Below are 20,491 nucleotides of genomic sequence, written 5' to 3' on the forward strand. Positions count from 1 at the left end.
TTTCACTTTCTTTCACTGATCGCCGATAGAAACCCCACCAACCAAATCCAGCCACGCGTGCTTCCGGTCTGCAGGGGCCGTCTCTAATCTGTGTATACGTAAAATACGTGTTTGAGGCGGTTCAGTGTGATAGCCCGTGAATCCCAAACCAACTCGTTCTTCGGAAATGCCACAAGTAGCTGCGCCCGCCCACCGGGGAGGAGGAGACATTCAAAGCTCACATGAAGTCACGGGTGTTGCATTTAAAACTGCAGTCCGAGTGATTCGAGGACTTAAAGCAGATTCAGCAGCTGCCTACAGAGCGACACCGCTGCAGAGACATGCAAAGGTAGGGAGACACACAACCTCATCTCTTTTCCTCCTTTGCAGGAAACGAGTAGGATAATATCATGATGTGACTTTGTTTTGTTAAGACTGGATGATCGCGAAAGAGTCAGTTCCTTGTGAAACTTGCAGCGTTAATAGAAACATTCAAACCCTTTGATTTAAGGTACTGAATCAGTCTTGTAAATGATGCATTATGCTGAGTATTGTTTGGCTATGATATTGCTTTATGGGTGCTTTCAGTCTTTTTTTAGTGTCTGTATAAGCAAAGCGATAACACTTGACAGTTGCCTTTTTTTACAGCACTGTTTACGGTGTGTGTGTGTGTGTGTCAGTGTGTGGTTAAAGTGCCTGTCTCCACTTCCCCTCTCTGCTATCGTGAGAAGTTTCATAAAAGAACCACACTGATCGGTCATGTTTCCTCTCAGCCCTCCCAAGCCTCAGTTTGCCAGCTGGCTCATCGAGCAGGTGGGGACGGGCCAGTACACAGGCCTGTGCTATGTGGACCAGAACAAGTTCAGAGTCCCCTGGAAGCACAACTCCAGGAAGGACTGCAATGATGAGGACAGCAAAATATTCAGGGTAGGTATTAAACTTTTGCTATCTGATACAGTGTGATTAGAAAAAATGTCTGACACAACAATAGTTAAATTATTTTGATATTTTGGGATTAAAAGAAAAGAAGAGACAGGACGGTTGTGACACAAACACTCCTGTACATGACTGTAAGAGAGCTTCTGTATGGCAGGTGCTGCCTGGGGCGATAACAGCATACCAACACAAGTGGTGGCACTTCCTCTTTGATCAGGTCAAAGTAGAGGCATAGTAGCAATACTAATGGTTCGAAGACTTTAGTACAAGATGCCATCCAGCATTTGTTAAAGCTCCTGTGAGGAGTTTTTTGACAGTTATGAAACAGACTGAAATTTATTGTGATTACTCTATATGAGCTACAAAAGCAAACCAGATCATCAGGAAGAAAATGAATATTTCTACATAGTTATTTTTAATGCCTGAAACCGCTGGCGGGGGGGTAGGTGTCAGACAAAGCGATTAACTGCACGCTGCCTTTGTTTACATTTTAAAGTGAGTGATACAAATGACTGTTAAAGAAAGCTGAGATAAAATAAAAATAAAAATAAAATTAAAAAAGATGAGATTTTTTGTTAAAAACACCACTTTAGCATGTACAGGATAAAAGATATGAGGTACAGCTTTGTCCACAGGGGGCGCTAAAATCAAAACAAACCAAAGGTTCCTCTCAGGAGCTTTAATAGATCTACAGTGCCCCATTTTCCATAATTTTTCAAGTGATTCAAAATGTACAGTATTAAAAGATTTATGATTAAATTTGAGAGGGACTGGAGATTTATGACAGGTACGATGTCGATGTACGATGTAATCATCTGAAATATAGAGAAGCAATAGTTTAGAGTCTCACAAAAATTAAAGGTAAAGCTAATACAGTAAGAATCTTTACATTTAAACTTGTCTTTGTATGGTTGGCAGGCCTGGGCAGTAGCCAGTGGTAAAATCAACGAGTTCCCCAATGACAAAGCGAGATGGAAAACAAACTTCCGATGCGCTCTGAACAACCTCTCTGTACGCTTCAAGATGATCAAGGATAATTCCAAGATTTCTGACGACCCTCATAAAATCTATGAGATCATCAACACAGAGTGTAAGACAGTCACCTAATCCGAGCCTTTAATATTGGAGTCATTTTGAGTATGTACGTAATTTAATGTGAGTCTATTTTCTTTATCGGCAGATCACTATGTAAGCCTGCTGGCACAGGACTCCCAGGAGGAATCTGACATGCCTGTAGATATACAAAGCTCTCCCATTGAGTACTTCCCCTCAGGAAATGAGGTGCAGTATTGCAGAGGCCACAAGAGATTTCTTTGTGATGTTTGCTGTCCTGACATTTTTATTTAAACTACTGTTTTTCTTTTCCTTCAAACAGCTTAATCTGCTCAACAGTTTGGTGGCCTTGGATCTTGGGAACCACCCATCAGGTACATAGTCCCATGCAAAAGAGAAACACTGCATAAGTTATATAAGTTAATTATATCCTCCCCACCTGTTTATGTTTTTTTATTGGTTTATAATCAAGGTTAAATGTAGTTTAATCTTATTTTTATTGACTTTAACAGAGGAGCAACCATGGGTCGAGAACCATGGCCAGCCCCATCCAGCTGTTGTTGAAAGCTACCCTGTAGCAGCTGAGAACCACCAGCAGCCTTTACCAGATCAGCCGTCTTACTACGAGGGTATGTTCAGCCAAATGAGATCAAAATTCCTTCACTGAAACCAAATGCCACACTGAATGTAAACCTCTGTAAAAGAGATCCTTTATGTTATTGGTACATGTTCTTTTTACAGTAAATCTTCCGTCGGCCCTCAGTCCTCCTGTGCAGCCGACTATTTACGACCTGGAGATCTCCATCCACTACAGGAGAAAAGAAATGCTAAAGATGACGTTGAACACTGCCCGTCTCCAGCTCCACTACCACCACGAGGCCCCCGAGTACAACACCCATCTCTGCTTCCCCTCCACTGACTGTCTGCTGGACAAAAAACAGGTGCATGGGTACATCAGTGGGATATTTTATGTGACGTAATTCAAGAAAACCAACCATAAACTACTAAGAACTGTTAAAAATACACCTGTTGATAGAGTATCTCACTCTGCATGGCCATTTCTGTGAAATACACTTCAGAGTTTTTTATTGACATCCAGTTAGGAAAATTTAACTATGCACAAAAAGATTATGCTATTCAGAGAAAGTGGTTTAAGTTGCCTAAAAGGTAACGTCAGATATTAAAGGTATATTTTGGCGTCTGTAAAACGGCGATGACGTTGGCAAACCATCTTTGGAAAGATCGGGAAAATTGGGAATTTTCACTCTGTTGAGATAAGCAATGAATATCAGAGTTTTTTGTATGTAATTTTTACCAAACTTAAAGATTAAGAAACATTGTAAATATCATTTAATTCCTCACAAAACACACCAAAAGCTGATTTTCAAAGTAATTTTAAATCGTGCATTGCTTTGCCCGCACAATACTGCTATTCTTGCCGTATTAACCACCACTTTTGGATCAATGAAACAGTGTGAAACCATTGTCAGGAATGTGTATCGCGTGACCCGCATGCTAAGAAGAATCACGTTACAAATATGCACATGATATCGAAAGACTTCACACACTCCGGCTTTGAAGGAGGGCTGTAAAAAGTTTGGAGTTTATTACTCCACCAAAACTTTAATCAGCTCTAATTCAGAGATCCGGCTTTGTGTTACTGCAAGAGCTTTTGAGACTGAACACTTTGAGCAGGCCGTTAATGAGGAATCGATCACAGGAAGGAGATATATTTAAGTATCCACTAAGTAAACACCTACCACTCATATTTGGCTTTCTATTGCTTCTTCTGTCTTTTCCTGTCACTCCTCGGCTCTTTGGGTGACTGAAATAGAGGAAATGGAAACTTGTTACACCAAAAACAATGTATTACAACACCAGCTAGAAAAATCTGGATATTTAAAGGGGAATTCCCTTAAGTTTATACACAATATGCTAGTCTACATCTTAAATGTGACAAAGCTTTTTCTATGTAAACATTTACTAACCCAAACCCTCCTTACCCCAGATTGAGTACACCAACCGCATCCTTAACAGCATCCAGAAAGGTCTCTTCCTGGAGGTACAGGAGACTGGCATCTACGCCTTTAGGCAGGACAGGTGCCATGTCTTTGCCAGCACCAGTGACCCCAGTGTGCCTCACCCAGACCCCAGAAAGCTGCCCCAGAACACCATGGTGGAGCTCCTCAACTTTGAGAAATATGTCAATGGTTAGTATGGATCTCAAAATACGACTTGTTACTTTTATTACGGCGGTTATATTTTAAGTGTTAAATAAGTGTTTTCACCCATTTCAGAACTGAAGCAGTTCAAAGATAACAATGGCGGCTCTCCTGAATACACCATCAACATGTGCTTTGGAGAGAAGTTCCCTGATGGTAAACCGTTGGAGAAGAAGCTCATCGTAGTCAAAGTAAAACTCTTTCCTGTTTTTCCAGGGCCTCAAATACCTTAACAGTGTTTGTGTTAATTCAGTGAAATAGTGCTGTTTATAAATGCTATAAAAGTCTCTTTGCTCTTCCAGGTGGTCCCTCTGATCTGTCGATACTTTCACGAGATGGCCCAGATAGAGGGCGCTTCATCTCTTCACAGCGCCAACGTCAGCCTCCAGATCTCGCACAACAGCCTCTACGATCTCATTCACACCGTCTTTGGTCTGCCAACAGCAGAAGATACTGCACGAGCTGCTGCACATTTTCTACCTCACATGTGAAATTATCTCTCTCACTCCCCCTAACAGGGACTATTTCAACTGCCCGTGGGACCACATGACACACCACTTCCTGTTCTTATCGAAAGCTATGCTAAAAAAGAAGCCAGTCTGGTAACTCGTCACGGTGTATGCAAGAGGAATGAATAGAATTGAATAAGGTTATTTAGATAATGTTTCATTATTGATCATGCTTTCCAACTGCCTCCTGTTCACTTTGTCGTTCCAAGTAAAACTGAATTTTTTTATCACTACATAAGTAGAAATAAACTTCTCTGCTAATGGACTGTTACATTAACTTAACTTTAATGCCTTACAATGAACTTAGATGACTACTTTAATGTCACCTAATAAAATGCCAACTGATTACATATTTATGAGCTTCAATGCTAATGAATGTCAAATAAGGTGTCTTCCGTGTCATACACCCAGTGTCTGTGGTGAGCTGTTTTGCACTTCCATATTTGTTAATTTTTCCAAACTGCTGGTTGTCTTGCACTGAAAAAAAAAAATATATTGCTTTGTTAAGATGTAAATAAACTGTTTAAGATTCAGTGAGGACTCAGTTCTTTTCTACTGTGCTGCAATGTGTGACTTGTAACTGCTAGATGTTATGATAAATACATTTACAAAAGCTTAAAGATACAATCTCCTGCTATCTAAGGTCAATCAAGTAAAGCTTAGTTTCTTTACTAGCTCCCGATGGTGAACCCTTTGACATTAGCTTGAAGTTGGTCCGTGATAACCCAAAAAAAGACATGAAGACCCACATGTACATGTTCTAGTCATGCCCTTCTTTACACACCTATTGGTCAGAAATCTTTAACTCTATTTCAGATTGTTCCCACTCTGCCGCTTCCAAACTATAACGACTTTGTAGCGTTTGTTACTCTATTAGCCTGACGTCTAATTTTAAAGAGGTGGAAATCACCTTCACCCCACGCTCATTCCTCATGAATCAAGGACATTTTTAACTTTGTTAAATTGGAAAAAAAATAGGTGTACCATAAACGGTTCAGTTACCAATTTAATAAAATATGGGGACCTTTTTTTGAATACGCCGAGGGGCTGATATTTGCTGCTGTTCCAGAGTAACAACTTGAATTTAATGTTTTTGAATGTTTCACTTTAATGAACTTGTGGTGGGTTTGAAATTTTAATTCATTTATTTTGTCATGTGAATTTTTTATTTGTCCTTAATTATTAATGGTTGACCATCGTGTTTGTTTCTTTCATGTTGGTAATGTCTTCTTTTTTTTTTTGTAACTGCATTGTTCAAGTATTCGTACTGAAATCTACATACTGATTTACATGACACGATACTGAAACTTGAAAAGTAACATTTTGACATGTGTGAAAAGCCAATAAACAAATTTGTGGGGCAAAAAAACACAGTCCCTGAAACTTAAACACAAATGCTGATGAAGAGGTTCTGTTCAGTCTTTGGGAGCTCAGTTTGAAGTGTAACACATATGGAGGTGATTAGGGGCAGAACAATATCTCCAGACGTTTCCACTATAAGCCACATAAAATTGAGATATAACACCCAGACAGAATATGAGCCAGTGGTGATTTATTATCATTTGTGTGCCCTCTTAGAAACACCTGGCCTGTTTGATCAAGTAAAATGCAAAAAAAACAAAAAAAAGTCAAATACATTCTGATAAACATGGAGAACCTGTTTCTTCTAAAATCCTCCCCTCCTTGTTCTTAGCTTTATAACGGCAAAATAAACAGGACAACAAAATACAAGGCAAGTTCCACACCCACCTGATCCGTCTCTACAGCAGGCAGACTAACAAGTAAAGACAGCAAAATGGTGAGAGAGCAAGATGAGCAAGATGACAGTAACGGATATGACAAAGAGTACTGTTCAGGCTAAAGACACAATGAGGTGGTGATTGCATAATCCAGAAACTACAAGGTGAATGAAATGATTCTGTTCCCAACTTAAGACGTGTGTTTACACTTATCAAACCTACCTTGGAAATGTGTTGGCTGAAGGTGTTCCATGACATGGACTCTAAATAGATTTCAAAACCTTGAAAGTATGCTAATAAAATTAGCTCAATACTGAACACATAAAATACAAAAAGAAAGTTAAAATGTTTATGGACATGAGAGCACCAGGTTTGACAGTGAAGAAAAATAGACATGGACATTTTTGCAAGATAAACAGGGTGTGCAACTAAGCCATTAAGACATGACGTCTGTATTAAACTAAAATCTATATTACCTCCTGTATTGTAGCGTTGTAGTCTCTCTCCATTGCTTAAAAACAGAATGCCCTTAAGTAAATTAAATCTCACTAATTCAGGGAAATTATGCATCTTTTTTATTAATATTTTAACGGGTTTGGCACAAAAACAAAATATTCCCTGCTTCTCTAAAACCTGTTTTACACATTTCAGTCAGTGGTTGTAGAGAGCGTTAACGCTGAGAACACAAGGACAAGTATGTTTCAAGAGAAGAGGCTGTTATTTAAGAAGAGTGACTCAATTACTTAAACTACCTGTAGCACGTTAGACTACATTTACCTCATTAAACATGGATATTAGAGACGTGGAAGACAGATAACAGAGGCTTTAAAATACAAAACGTAAACAAAGCTACTCTACAAACTAGAACCTATTTGTCAGCAACAGGCAATACAGATGAAAGGAACATAAGCGGATATATCAAATCTATTATTTACAACCAATTCTAAAATTGTTTTATTACTCTACTGATAAAGTTTTCTACAAAATTGCATAACAGTGTCTTTCCTTAATGTGACTTTAATATGCATACTCTGCATACTCATATACCACTTCTTAACCAACAAAAGTAGTCCTGACACTGATAAATACCCCCTCCCCTCACAAAAACAAACAAACAAAAGCCATAGAAAACCGCCTGTGGAGAAAGCTACCTGATTTACCGCTCCATGGAAGGGTCTTTGAGACCTGCCTCTTTAAGGCAAAACCTCAAGGTCTCCTTTTAGGTTGCTGAGTTGCACCACACAAAAACAGCAGTACTTGGCAGCGACAGTCTCAGCACAAGACACCAAACAGGTCCTGTTCAAGTGATCAAAACTCAGATGAGATGGAAATCTCGACATCAGAGAACATGTTCCATCTTGAAACTGAGAGCAACTATTAGTTCACCGTTTGGACTGGGTTTGTCAGAAACAAAGGAAACATACCAGAATATATGAATGAGTGTTTGCAATTGAAGTGGCTGTCCCTGCCTGTAGTATAAAACCTTCTCAGGGGCTGTCAGAGGATGTGTGAGTCTGACCCTCCGGTGCCCTCTCTGAGTCCTCTCCTCTTTTGTGTTTCCTTGCATGTTTGTATTTGTCCACGTATGCCTTGACCAGATTGCCCACCTTCACTGGGTTGATCTCCCCGCTCTTGCTGTGGCATACCTGATGACCAAGAACACAAGATATTATCATTTTTCATGATAAAAACACTGGAGCGATGATCTGAAATCTTTGAGTTGTTGGTTGACAAATCTTTGAGTATGTATGACCCACCTTCTGGACGGCTTTGCGTAGGATCTCTTTGTACTCGTCCTTGTTGATGTCTCTCCTCTGGTAGAAAGGCTTGATTGCTAGCTTCACCTCCTCTATAGCTCTTTCCTGCATGTGCAGCTTCTTCAGGTACTGCTAGCAGGTTTAAATACATCACAGATGTCATGATATAGTATCAAAAATATCCTCAAAGAGGAGGGGGCGGTAATATTTATTAAAAACCAAAGACAGAAGGGGCTTCTTGTGATACTCAGTTTAAAGGCTTAATCAAGCCACACTTACCTTGTCTTGGCTCAACAAATCCCCCTCCTCGGCCTGTCCTGTTGATGATAACCTCTCAGTATGAACACCACCAGATCTGGAGGAGCTGCTGGGGGGACCACCAGCACCCTTCTTGGAGGGGTCACTGACAGTTCCAGCAGTGTCCTGTCAAAGGAGATTTTATGGATGACAACAAAATGACAACTCTTAGAAATTACATGAGAATTTAATATAATTTATTTAAAAGGGACCATGTACAGTTTAAAACGTAAATGTCACCGTTTGATGCACCGTACCAGATTAAAGCTTTAAGCTAATTTGCATCTGTAGTCCCTAGATTAGAATAAAAGATAATACAGACTAAGTAACTAAGGGCTGTTTGTGTTTGATACACACCTAGATATTGCATGTCTACAGAGAATGAACCAGTCTTGGAAAAAGTGATCACATTAAATGTGTAGTCAACAGTTTTGATTTCCAGAGAATGCCTTTTACTTTCGATTACTCTGAAAATGCTCCGGTATCCGTTTCAGTTTCAGCCACGTGATTTTACCCCATGTGCTTTTTTCAGGTAAACACTGCCACCCTGTGGCCAATTCATCACATTAAATCCTAGATGCATTTCTAAAAGTAACTGATGGTAGAAATACAGCTGCGGAAAAAATTAAGACCACTCAAAATGTTCCTTAAATCAGCGTCTCTCTCTAAATGTCATGGCCAGCCCAATCCAGATCTGAACCCCACTGAAAACCTCCTGAATGAGATCAAGAGGGAGACTGATGTTTACAAGCCATCGAGCAAAGTCGAGCTGCTTGAATTTTTGCGCAAAGAGTGGCCTAACGTCACCCAACAGAACGTTTTTTGCAGCGGTCTCTTCCGGAGCTGTATAATAGGTTAACACTGACAGGTGACGCTGTCCTTCCTACCTGACTGGTTGTCTGGGATGTTGAAGAGGGTTTGCGAGCTCCTTCCTGCTTCAGCCTCAGTTTGTACAGAGCCAGCTCTGAGGGAGAAAAACAGTTAACTTCAGGGACAGATTCAAACACTTTTGATATCCACTTGAAAGGCAAATTATCAGCACTGAGTCATCCAAATCTCTTATGTGCGTGTGTACTACAAAAAACAAACAAAAACCTGGACAACCCAAAACAGGAAACTTCAGAATCAAGATGTAAAAAGTGATTTCATTACATCAATTTTTAAATAAGACGTATCTGTGCGCAGGATCTATTGAAGTTTGTGCAAACAGAAACTGGTTTGGAGCAAACAGCAACACTTACTGCTTGCAGATTTCTCTGGTTGAGGCCCCTCAGGCTCCTGAATATTCCAGGTAACCCTCTTCACTTGAGTCTTGGATTTTGCTCCCACTACACTCGTCGGCTGCTCTCCTTCATTCTTTCCCTCCTCTACGTCCTTCTCTTGCTTCACAGACCGGACACCTTCCTCTGTGGGCTCAGACTTCACATAGTCGAGGTTGTCTAACATCACATCGACATTAAAGTCGTCGTCTGAGTCTGAGGGTTGCTGAACTTCCTGCTTTACAGGGACTGTCTTCCCAACAGTGTTCGGTTGATCATCAGAGGCCAATGGGTGAGACTGAGGGACTTTATCCTGGAGGCTGTCGGCTGCAGCAGGTGTGGTGAGTGGAGAAAACGAGGCGACAGGTGGGAAGTGGCTCAATTCTGGGGAACCTGGTTCTGATTTAATTATTGGGACTTCACACGTCTCAGTCTTGATGATTTCACAAGGCTCGGTCTTGATGGGGTCTTCTTTTCTCTCCTCATCTATATCTTTAATGTCCATCAAAGCCTGTGTGTCAGTTTTTTCTTTCTTAATTGGTTTAGTAATCGGAAAATCTTCAAACATATCCAGAGATGGTCGTTTTTCCTTCTTGATTTCTTTTCCAACCTTAACCTGTTTCAACATTTCCGCTGTTGTAGCCTGGCTGTCTGTCCTGACGTCCCTGCCTTCCTTTTTTACTTTAACGGCAGCTGTGCAGGAAGGAGTCTCCTGTTTGTTCGATGAAGCAACTTTGTCCTCTTTGAGGGAGCTTCGAGTGATATCCTTTTTCTTTTCATGTAATGGTTTTGTGTCTTTAGAGGAGGAAACGGAAGAAGCAGTTTTCTGTGAACTTTTGCTTGATGAGCTTTTGTCTTTTCTTCTCTCTCTGGAGCTGGATCTAGACCTGCGTCTCCTCTTGTCTTTGGACCGTGACTCCACCTTGTCTCTAGAAGAGACAGACGGTTGTTGCAGTCGTGTGTGGTCTTTCCTCCTTTCCCTTGATCTGGATCTGGACCGTGACTTTGAGCGAGACTTTGAGCGAGACCGACCACGCTTGCGGTCCTTCGATCTAGATCTCGAACGTGATTTTGACAAAGATTTTGAGCGAGATCGAGCGTGTCTCTTGTCTTTCGACGGTTGTCTTCTCTCAGAGTCTCTCTCTCGGCCTTCATTCCTCTCCTTGCTGCTTTGTTGATGCTTCTTCCTCCTTGAACGCTCTCTGCTGCTGGAGCTGGAAGCAGACCTGAAATCGTTAATGAGGGAAAAACACCATAAGTTAATAAAACTATTTGGTCCTCATTAAAAGGTCAAACTTAAAGGAGCAGTGGAAAAAGCCACAGTCAGTCAAAGCTGGTGTCTCTGTAATCGATAGAAGCAAGAATATTTGAAATTGGCGCGATAGCTGTGGAGAAAGTTGTACAAACAGCTCGCGCCAAGACTGGTGGAGGTTTTCCTCCAGAAGCACAGAGCGAAATTGAATTTTGTTTCTACCATAATGGCATTAGCTCCCCATAATAGCATGATAGGACTGGGGTTGAAAATTGGCAAACTGGCCCTTTAAGAGATGACAGGGGAAATTTTGACAAAGTATTGCATATTTACCTGGATCGCCTCCTGTCTTTGGATCGCGACCTGGACCGCTGTCTCTTCCTGAGAGTCCTTTCAGGGGAATTGGACTGAGAGCTTTCTGAGGTTGAGCGCGCCTTCCTCCTCTCTCTGGATCTGGACCGCCTTGTGCTCCTTTCTCTGTTCTTCTCCTTCTCCTTCGGCCGGCCTTCCTGGCTTGAGGTATGATGGTCTCCTCTCCTGCCTCTCTCCGTCTCGGAACTGCTAGAGCATTGCTCCTTCGGCACATGGGAGGTTTTGTTCTTATGGCTCGAATCTCTTGACTTGGAAGAGGAATTAGTGTCCGGTTTAATTTCTGCCTTTTGTTTCTTCTTGGTGGGAGCGGAGCTTGATGCAAATAAATCATCCTTACAGTTTAAGGGAGCACTGATGGGGGGATCAACACTCTGCCGACTCTCCTCATTCAGAGCATCTCTCTCAGTCTTTACAAGATCCAAGCGGGGATGAACTCTCTGTGTATCATCCTCTGAGTCTGAATTTACACTGTGACCAAACGTTTCAGCTTCTTCATCCTCCAACCCTGGCTCCTTTTTAACTTTAGTGTCACGTAAAGCTGATCGTTTGTCAGTCTTAGTGTCTGAAAATCTTGATTCTTTTTCCGTCTTGACAAACACTTCTGATCGTCTGACCCCCTGTGATGTGTTCTCTTGGGCACTAGCTCCCCTCGGTTCTTCCTGGGAGACCTCAATCTCCTGCGTTTCAGTTTTCACATGAACCAGGTTCTGCTTGTTTTGCAGTAAACCCTTCTTGTTTGCTAACGTAGGAGCCTTACCCTCATGTGTGGTGTTTCGGGAACTCTCAGCTTCGTCGCCTGAGCTGCTCGAGTCTGACAAAGTGGGATTAAAAGGATCATAGATATTATTACTGTCTTGTTCCTTATTGACCATCGTACGTGATGCCAGAAGCATCTGTTTATCCCTGTGCAGCTGCCTCTTTCTTACTTCATCTTCCTTTTTGCTCCAGTGTTCCTGCACGTTTCCTCCACTTGCAGAAGATGACCCAGTGCTGAGCCGCCTTGATTGCCAGGAGTTCCCGCTGGAGTTAATGCGAAAACTCACAGACGATGAAGCCGCGGAAGATGAGGAATAACGTGTCTGACTGGTGGGAAAACCAGCAGAGGAGGAAGAGGAGGAAGAGGAGGAAGAGGAGGAGAATGAGTTGGAGAAAGCTGATGACGAGCCTGCTCCGTCAGGCCTCTGCCTCTGGGACTGACCGTCGGCTCTGCCCTTTTGCTGGTCTACACTTTGCTGCCTTCCCTTGTCCCCGGCCAGGCTGTTCATGCCCGTCTCTGGCATGCCGTAACCATTACTGCTGGGGGTAGAATTACTACAATTTTCTCTACTACTACTCTTATTACTGCCACCTGGACTAGTGCCATCACTTGTGGCCTCACTACTCTCCCTTTTTATTCTTGGTATCCTAGGAAGCACTGACACGTCCACCCACATGGGCTTTAGAGGTGTTTTTTTAGGCTGGGACTGTGATGGGGCTTTTTCCCGGCTCTTCGAGCTGGAGTCAAGAGAAGGACTGAGGGCTGCTACTCCATTGCTTCCACGATGACCAGGAGGATGGTTGGGTCTGATTGGACGAGGTGGCTGCAAACTGGGATGACCTCGGGGAGGTAAATCAGGATGGGGAGATGTGTGCATGCGATTGGCTGAGGGGGAAGCGTATGGGGATAAGCGAGAAGAGCTCTGGGAGAAAGGTCGGCTCGAGGAGCCGTGGGAGGACCCTGGTAGGTCTCCGTTATAGTGGAGGGAAGGAGACATGTCTCCTTGGTCTGGTGACATCACCGGGTTGATGGAGGCATCATCTGAGCTACTGCTTTTGCTGCAACCAGGCTTTAATGCAGAGGGCAGTGCTGTAACAGAAAAAAAATGAATGATAAACACATAGAGCCTAAAGCAGTCAGGTATTTGAAGATGTGAGTTAGTCAGCTCGACCTGTAAATGTCTGACCTCTACCTCCCACTTGAAAATAAATTAATCTCTGGTCTTTCTCTCCCGCCCACCAGGTTCAATAAAATCTCTTATCAAACAACTACAACATATGTTATTAATACTCACTGATTAGACAAACACACTTACTTGGCTTGGTAGCTTTAAGGGAACCATCTCGATTAATAACAACATCAGAGCTGTCCATCAAGAGCATGTTCTGCCCCGTTAGGATGCTGCCCAGCAGGTCAGGCACAGGGGCCGCCTCCACAACGCCTGCTGATTGGGGGACATCCAAACCTCTCCTGGTAAAGCAAAGCAAACTTTTTATTAGATCGGCCATATTTCTTATGTTTTCATCAAACTAGGTATCATCGTGATGACAGAATAAGAAAACATTGTGTAAAATGATGCACATTTATTTACTAAGAATTTAATGTTTATTGTGTTGCTTTTAATTTTTGAAAAATCAACAAAAAGTTTGTGTCACCATGCTTTAGCAAAATTGTTTTTGAAACTGCCAATGAAGCCTTTGAAAGCAATGAAAAAACCTTGTATTTTTCTTTGATTGACACTGCCATACACTGCAATTTCTCATAAAAAACTAATGTACTTAGGGACAAATATTCTCTTTCATGCAACGCACATGTTCACCGTATCCAATTGTTTTTCCTTTCCACCAACCAGCATTAGCCGATTTTGGTCAATTCAGCTAGAACAGTCAAAAAGCACATTAGCATATGGACAAGAGCTATGAGAACGGAAAAGGAAAAGGGAATGTTTACCGGGAAAGGCCTCCAGTAACTGGTCGAGCTACTGGCTGGTGAGAGCGAAGAGCTGAGCGAGAGATCCCTCGCCTCTTGGCCTCCAACAGCGATGTAACGCGGGCCTGCTGGTGATCCTCCTCATTGCTTAAATCAATACCAAAGAGCCTTGTTATTTGCGTAGTTATTCACCCAGTATATGAAGAGCTAAGTTCAAACATAATCACAGTCGAGATAAGATCAGATGATGACGTGATAGGGAGTTGCTGTAGAAAGGAGCCAGGACCAGTAGTAACGCTTGAGTGGCACTAGTAACCGTCTCTATGCATTTTGTACATGTACAATACAATATCAGTAACATCAATGAATATTTGTAGTTTGCTAAATTGTCTTCTTACCGATCCACAAATGGATCCAAGTCAAATGGATCTCCATAGATAGAGAGGGACGCAGCTCCTATGTCAGCACGCATGTTGCTCAGCGTGTGCTCTGATGGTCGGTACACTGTAGGAAGCGAAGAGCTCTTCTTGTCCTTCACAATCCCAAGATTATTAGCGATACGACTTCGAGCAGTGGCTGACTTTTTCAACATCTACACAGAAAAAACATTATTTTAGTCTTTATTTACATTTAGTGTGACACATGTAGTGACTCTCTTAAAACTAAATAATTCAACTATCAGGACAGATGTTGATGATACACTCACCAGCTTCTTTCTGGATTTATTCCTCCTCACTCTCCGTCTCCTCCTCTTGACTCCTGTACTGGCTGCTTTTCCTGTGTTACCCTTAGCAGAAGATGTCTTCTTGACCTTTCTGCGCTTTCCTGTTCAATCAACCAAAAAAAATATCATTCACCATTCTTATCTCTTAATTTCCCTTTTACTATATTTGTCTATGATTGAGCTTCTGACACGATCTAAAAATGTTTTGTTTTGTTTACTTACTAGTCTTGCGCCTGCGAGTAGATGGGATGCGAGGTGTGAAGTTTCTTATATAAACAGAAGTGTTGAGCCCAGCCACCACAGCATTGATAGTTTCATCCAGCCATGTAGACTGCATCAGATATGTAGGAGCCAACTGGTAAAGAGAAGTTTGCATTAGTACTCTGATTTGCTTTTAGAAACCATTGCTCTTAAAACAACTCCCACACATGCACTGCTCCTTAACACAAGCACTTCAGTCACCAATCAAGTACAAAGAATCACAAAAACACATGCTAACACCTGTGCTGTCCAAAGCACTTACACTTATTAGCTCATACATGTCATTAGTTCATCTTTAATGCACAACAACAACAACAAACTTTATGGAATATTAAGACATTTCTAGAAGTTCGAGCTTTTCACATAAACAGTTAAAGCAGTGGTTCCCAAACTTTTTCTGCAGGGTTAGGGTTAGGGTTTTTCAAGCCCCCACACCCCTCACCATACTCATCGACACATAAACATCCATCCATATACACTAACACACGCTATCAGACACGTGCTGCTACTCGATATTTTTTAAAAATGTCATACATGCACCTCGCAATGATACTGCTGACAGAGGGACAGCCTTAAGTTAGCTGACTGTTGCTTCATCAATCATATGTGACACCTCAATAGCTGAGAGTCGTATTAATTCCTCAACTATAGTGTGCAGCTTTTTACATGAAGCAGCTCTGTAAGCTGCTTTATAAGAGGCGGGTTGAGCATTTGATGACACAGATGCAACTTTAGTAAAGCCACTCTGTTTGGCATGACAGTTGCGCCTAGGGCTGAAAACACCATTGCAATTGCGATGTGCGCATGTGCAACAGTCACATCGCAGGACATGCAATAGTAAAGCAAACTGACTGACACATGTAAAGCTGCTACTTTGTTGCTGCTTGGCGGTCGTTTTTTCACGACTTATCAACAGGAAAAGTCTGATATCACATTAGTGCAGTTCTTCACCAGAGCACACAGAGACCTGATTGCTGTGCAGCAGTCTGTGCGTCACCTGCCTGTAAACTGTAAACAAGCACCCAATGCTGCTGCTACTGTCACACACAATGTCAGCTGGATGATCAAGGCTTTCAGTAATGCCAGGCGGCTGTTTTCCCGTTGTCAGCGACACGCATCCCGGTGCTGGTTGACACTGTGGCCACTCACACAGAACATTCACGGGGCGGACGTGCCACAGAGTGTTTACTTTTAGCGGCTTCACCTGCGACACACACACGGCCAGTGTGGGACGGTGAAGCCAAGGGATTCTTCATATTTAATTAGACTTGTGAGCCTTATGTTTACCTGGCAGTCCTTGCACTGAACTGTGTGCATTGTTTTTGTTGAGCCTTGCCATGCACCCCCCAGTTTGGGAATCACTGCGTTAAAGTGAGTTAGAGAAAAAGCCAAAACAGAAGCATCACGCCTCATGCCAAACCTGCGATGTGCGTGCCTGTGTGATGCGATGTCGGTTGACATTAGCTCGAACCCTCTCACTCTGCTGAGTCCGAGCAATGGCTCTGGTGGGACCTGCTGTACGGGACTGGGAGCGACTGGTGGTAGGACCGGCGGAAGAAGGTAGGCTCTCTGTGTCACTGATTTCTTCAGCAGAACCCCCTGAATCAAGACGATTAAAATATCTCACATCAAGAGCAAACATTAAGAAAAGTGTAAATATGTGTTATTTTGATGTAGAAGGCAAATTACTTGAGTGACGGTTGTTGGCTACACACTCAGGGCAGAACCATTCTTCTACAGGAACAGAGTCAAGGGGTGGTGTGAGACACTCCATGTGATACCTATGGAATAAAAAAGCTTCATAAATTTCTCTGATAAGAAATATCATCACACTTAGGAAGGGTTATTAAGTTCAGTTATAAATATCAATCTCACCCAGCATCACAGCCATCACAAAGCAAGAGGCGGTCCTCCCGGTCACTACCCCCACACACCTCACAGTTGGTCTGTTCCAGGTCCACGTCTATTGTTTCCTCCTGACCTTCCTTCACAGGCTTTTGTACAGTGATCTGAACAAAGCCACCATCACATAAATAACATGTCAGAAACAAGTCTACAACATAAATGTACACAGAGTAAACTGAGGTAATAATGTATGAGAAGTTATTCTACTAAAGACTGAGCTCACTTACCATTTTCTTCACTTTGCCTCCAAAACATTTTCTTAGGTAGATGCTGTTGAAGGCAATACGGTCTACAGGACAGGAGTTTGCATTCTGAAAGGTGGAAAACAGAAACACTGGAATTGAGCTTTGCAGCTTCAATGCAGAGAATATACTGATAATGGAAAGTTAAAGGTGCTGCTCACAAAATGCTTTCTGAGCATTAAGTCAGACCTACCTTGGCCCATTCAAGGATGCAGTCGAAACAGAAGTAGTGCTCACAGTTCTCTGGTGTTGCAACAGGCTGGCTGCTGAAGGAGTTAAGGCAGATAGGACACTTGTCTGCGTCCTCATCCGAGCTCATCCCTGCAAGATCAGCAGAGGTTCCACCAAAAGCTCCGTCCTCAGCCTTAGCTTCTTCGTCCTCTTCTTCATCTGATAAAAGTGGGTAGAAATCTTTTGTGCATGAACTATAAAAACTGTCTTATAGAGGATATGGCAGTTACACTGAGTAAATAGTTTTTATGTTGAAAGAGGTGAACAAATCCTGTGCTACACTTCACACATATGGTGTGACAAATTTATATAATTAAGATCCAGTTCCAGTTATTTTGTACAAAGACCTTCTTGAGCAAGAATAAGCAAAACAAACAAAAGCAGATAACACCCATTTTTATACAACAAAATAAATGGCACATCCTACCATCCTCCTCTTCATTCCCATCGTCTTCTTCTTCCTCCTCCTCCTCATCTTCTCCTTCTAGGTGATCCTCCTCTTCTTCCTCACCACTCTCAGATTCTCCCTCATCAGACTCATCCGAGTCATCTAGAAGAAGGATTTATATATCAAAATTAGGGATGCACAATACCATTGGCACGTTAGCGGTATCTTCAGATCATAGCTTGAAAATTACATATCGGTATCAGTGTCATTTTCTGCCGATATTTTCGCTGATAAAACAATGCTTTAATTCTGCCTAAATGCTCGATGATTCCCTAAAAAAGCTTGACGTAATGTTACGATATTAAATCGTTGCACCTCTCGCACCACGCCTCTTCTGTCAAGCATGACGGAGGGTGCAAGATGTCTGCGGTATGGCAGTTTTTCAGCTTCCCAAACAGGCAGCAAGGTTGATTTCATTTTATGCATTTGCTCTGTGCAATAGGTAACATTTGCCCTAGTTGTGGCTATTGTCAGGGTTATCTCAGGGAGAGCTTCATCAAAGCCTGTCCAATCAATGTCAGATATCAGGGGAGACTTTATGTTCTCTGCTATTAGGTGGAAAAAAACATGTGCCTAATATATTGGTATCGAAATCGGCAATCAACAAAAAGGGTTGGAAAATATTGGCATCTTGGCAAAAAATCCAATATCGTGCACCCCTAATCAAAATACACACAAAATGCTTGAGTTTTAAAAAGCTTTGAGATATGTTTCATGTTTGACCATTACAAAAGTAAATGCAATTTTGTGGAAAAAAATGTACAAATTCATCCAACAGCTCATGGCACATAAACATGTCAAACATGATACCTGAGATGGCCCACAGAGCAGCCCTTTTTCCTTTGCTGTGGGATGTACTGCGGTTGATCAGCTCATCCTGGCTGTCATCTTCATCCATGGCTAACCATCAGAAGAACAGCTGAACACTTTCTCTGACAGCTTTACTCTACAACAAAACGAAGAAGATAGACCACAATGACAGGTAGTGTTATAAATAACATAAACTATCTGGGTGGATTTGTGACTTTTTTAACAACCATGACATAAGTAGGTGAGATTAAATGTCATAAGGGACTTAATTGTATTAAAAGCATTAAAGCCAATCTACTCACGGTTAAAAGGACAAGTGGTGAAGGAAAGGTTTTGAATCAACTAAGGAATGACAAGTCCTTGAGCAGAAAGCATGAGGTCTTGGTCTATTGGATATAGTAACAACTACTGTTAACAGACAAGTTAAGGCAAGCAAGATCTTATGACTATCCAAGAGTGTCAATTATAACACGTAATGCTCAATTAAAGTAGTTTCTTATTTGTATCGCTCGCGGACAAACACTCAAAGGTTACCTGCCGATAACACTGGCTAGCTAGCCAGCAGCAGCCTACAGACAAGCTAAGGCTACCTTTGTAAACAAAGAAGAAAACTCGGCAGCAAACAGTGTTTTTCTCACGTCTCATATAAAATATACAAGTAGCGTGAATGGAAATATACACAATGTATAAATGTGCACTGACAAGAATGTAAGACGAGCCTGTCACGCTGTTCTTACTGAACAAATGGCGCTAGCTTGTAACATTAGCTTCACAGTGGAGCGTGTTAGCTAACCCCAGAATAGCAACATCTACAAGCTCCACCGTGCTACAAACACTCAGCGCGTGGGGCAATTTACAAAGAAATACCATTCTGCCCTTATAACTAAAATGTCCTATTCGAGCAAGGCATAGCAATTAAGTCAATTAAACCTACCCTATTAAGTAAAGTGAGGTAAGTAAGAGTGATTTGAAGTCTCCACAGTTGTTGAGTGACACCACCGGCTGGCTGTAGACGGAAAAGGCCGAGTGCGCTCAGAAGATCGTGACTCTTAAAGAGACAGTGTCCCTTTCTTTCAGACATAAAACATACACGTGAATGTACAGTAGCCACATGATAGTGTAGTGTAGAAGTCTGTATGTCTTTTAGAGTGTGTCCATTCTCATTAAAACCAAACACACGATTCTCCCCCAGGATTTCTTTTTATATTAATACACTTTATTTTGATTAAATGTCATGCACTCTTTATCGTTCAAAGTAATCAGTGAATCACTGATTTTAAAAAGTTTTCCACAGATCATTTTCCACCAAAGATTCAAACGCAGGATCCAGCAAGTGGAGGGAGAAGGTTTTTCTGGGAGATAATGAGCTGCAAAACATCAACATCAAAGGGTTTAAATTACATATATGGTATTTGGATTGTAGTCTGAGATCGCCAAGTGGATTTTGAAAACAATGTGGAGTAAAAAAAAAGATGTGCCGGTGGCTTCAAAAATTTGAATTATCACAACATTTCTAAAAACTTTCCATATTATAAAAAATTATATATGTAATTAATCTTTTTTTTTTTTTTTTTTTAACAAATATTGTTTAAGATTGTTTTTTTCACAAAGCAGTTGGACTTAAAATCTCTACAATAAAATTTCCCACCTGAACACGTTTAAATTTGGCACATCATATTTCACATTCAGTTACACACAGTTACATATATACACGTCTAGGTTTGAGGTGGTGAGTCCCGTTTCGACCCACCAAACAAGGCTGATGTTTATGATAGCTGAAGTGGTGTGTCAGAGTTTACGATGTCTGCA

At 41.7% G+C, this 20,491-nt stretch overlaps 2 protein-coding genes across 3 annotated transcripts; one reads left to right on the plus strand and one right to left on the minus strand.

The window, feature by feature from the left end:
* Positions 1-268: 268 nt before the first annotated feature.
* Positions 269-5,236, plus strand: irf7 (interferon regulatory factor 7). 2 transcript variants are annotated; one of them, XM_069686415.1, is made up of 10 exons: positions 269-328; positions 753-906; positions 1,834-2,005; positions 2,096-2,196; positions 2,291-2,342; positions 2,481-2,597; positions 2,710-2,909; positions 3,977-4,178; positions 4,266-4,381; positions 4,493-5,236. In XM_069686415.1, exons 1-10 carry the CDS (start codon positions 321-323, stop codon positions 4,679-4,681), a joined length of 1,311 nt encoding a protein of 436 aa, XP_069542516.1. In that variant the 5' UTR covers positions 269-320; the 3' UTR covers positions 4,682-5,236. The 2 variants fall into 2 exon arrangements, with proteins under 2 accessions (XP_069542516.1, XP_069542515.1); XM_069686414.1 differs by having other exon boundaries at positions 277-906.
* A 902-nt stretch (positions 5,237-6,138) lies between these two features.
* On the minus strand, positions 6,139-19,683 carry phrf1 (PHD and ring finger domains 1). Its single transcript, XM_069686664.1, has 19 exons — positions 19,617-19,683; positions 18,683-18,818; positions 17,852-17,974; positions 17,387-17,583; positions 17,179-17,262; positions 16,922-17,055; positions 16,736-16,827; positions 16,467-16,645; positions 15,008-15,140; positions 14,768-14,886; positions 14,460-14,653; positions 14,083-14,208; positions 13,448-13,602; positions 11,337-13,221; positions 9,734-10,977; positions 9,380-9,456; positions 8,475-8,618; positions 8,196-8,327; positions 6,139-8,084 (listed from the first exon to the last, which is right to left on the minus strand). The coding sequence occupies exons 2-19, from the start codon at positions 18,768-18,770 to the stop codon at positions 7,926-7,928; spliced, it is 5,265 nt and encodes a 1,754-aa protein (XP_069542765.1). The 5' UTR covers positions 18,771-18,818; positions 19,617-19,683; the 3' UTR covers positions 6,139-7,925.
* Positions 19,684-20,491: the final 808 nt, after the last annotated feature.

This window comes from Semicossyphus pulcher, unplaced genomic scaffold, assembly GCF_022749685.1.
Source record: "Semicossyphus pulcher isolate SPU_LCO1_2020_fin unplaced genomic scaffold, fSemPul1.0.p SCAF_8, whole genome shotgun sequence".
NCBI lineage: Eukaryota > Metazoa > Chordata > Actinopteri > Labriformes > Labridae > Semicossyphus > Semicossyphus pulcher.

Coding starts and splice junctions, on each gene's coding strand:
- phrf1 (XM_069686664.1), bottom strand. CDS start 18,770: ATGGATGAAGATGACAGCCAGGATGAGCTGATCAACCGCAGTACATCC. Junction 17,056..17,178: donor GAGGCAAAGTGAAGAAAATG/GTAAGTGAGCTC, acceptor GGCTTTGTTCAG/ATCACTGTACAAAAGCCTGT. Junction 13,603..14,082: donor GTTACTGGAGGCCTTTCCCG/GTAAACATTCCC, acceptor TTGCTTTACCAG/GAGAGGTTTGGATGTCCCCC.
- irf7 (XM_069686414.1), top strand. CDS start 739: ATGTTTCCTCTCAGCCCTCCCAAGCCTCAGTTTGCCAGCTGGCTCATC. Junction 2,910..3,976: donor GTCTGCTGGACAAAAAACAG/GTGCATGGGTAC, acceptor TCCTTACCCCAG/ATTGAGTACACCAACCGCAT. Junction 4,179..4,265: donor CTTTGAGAAATATGTCAATG/GTTAGTATGGAT, acceptor CACCCATTTCAG/AACTGAAGCAGTTCAAAGAT.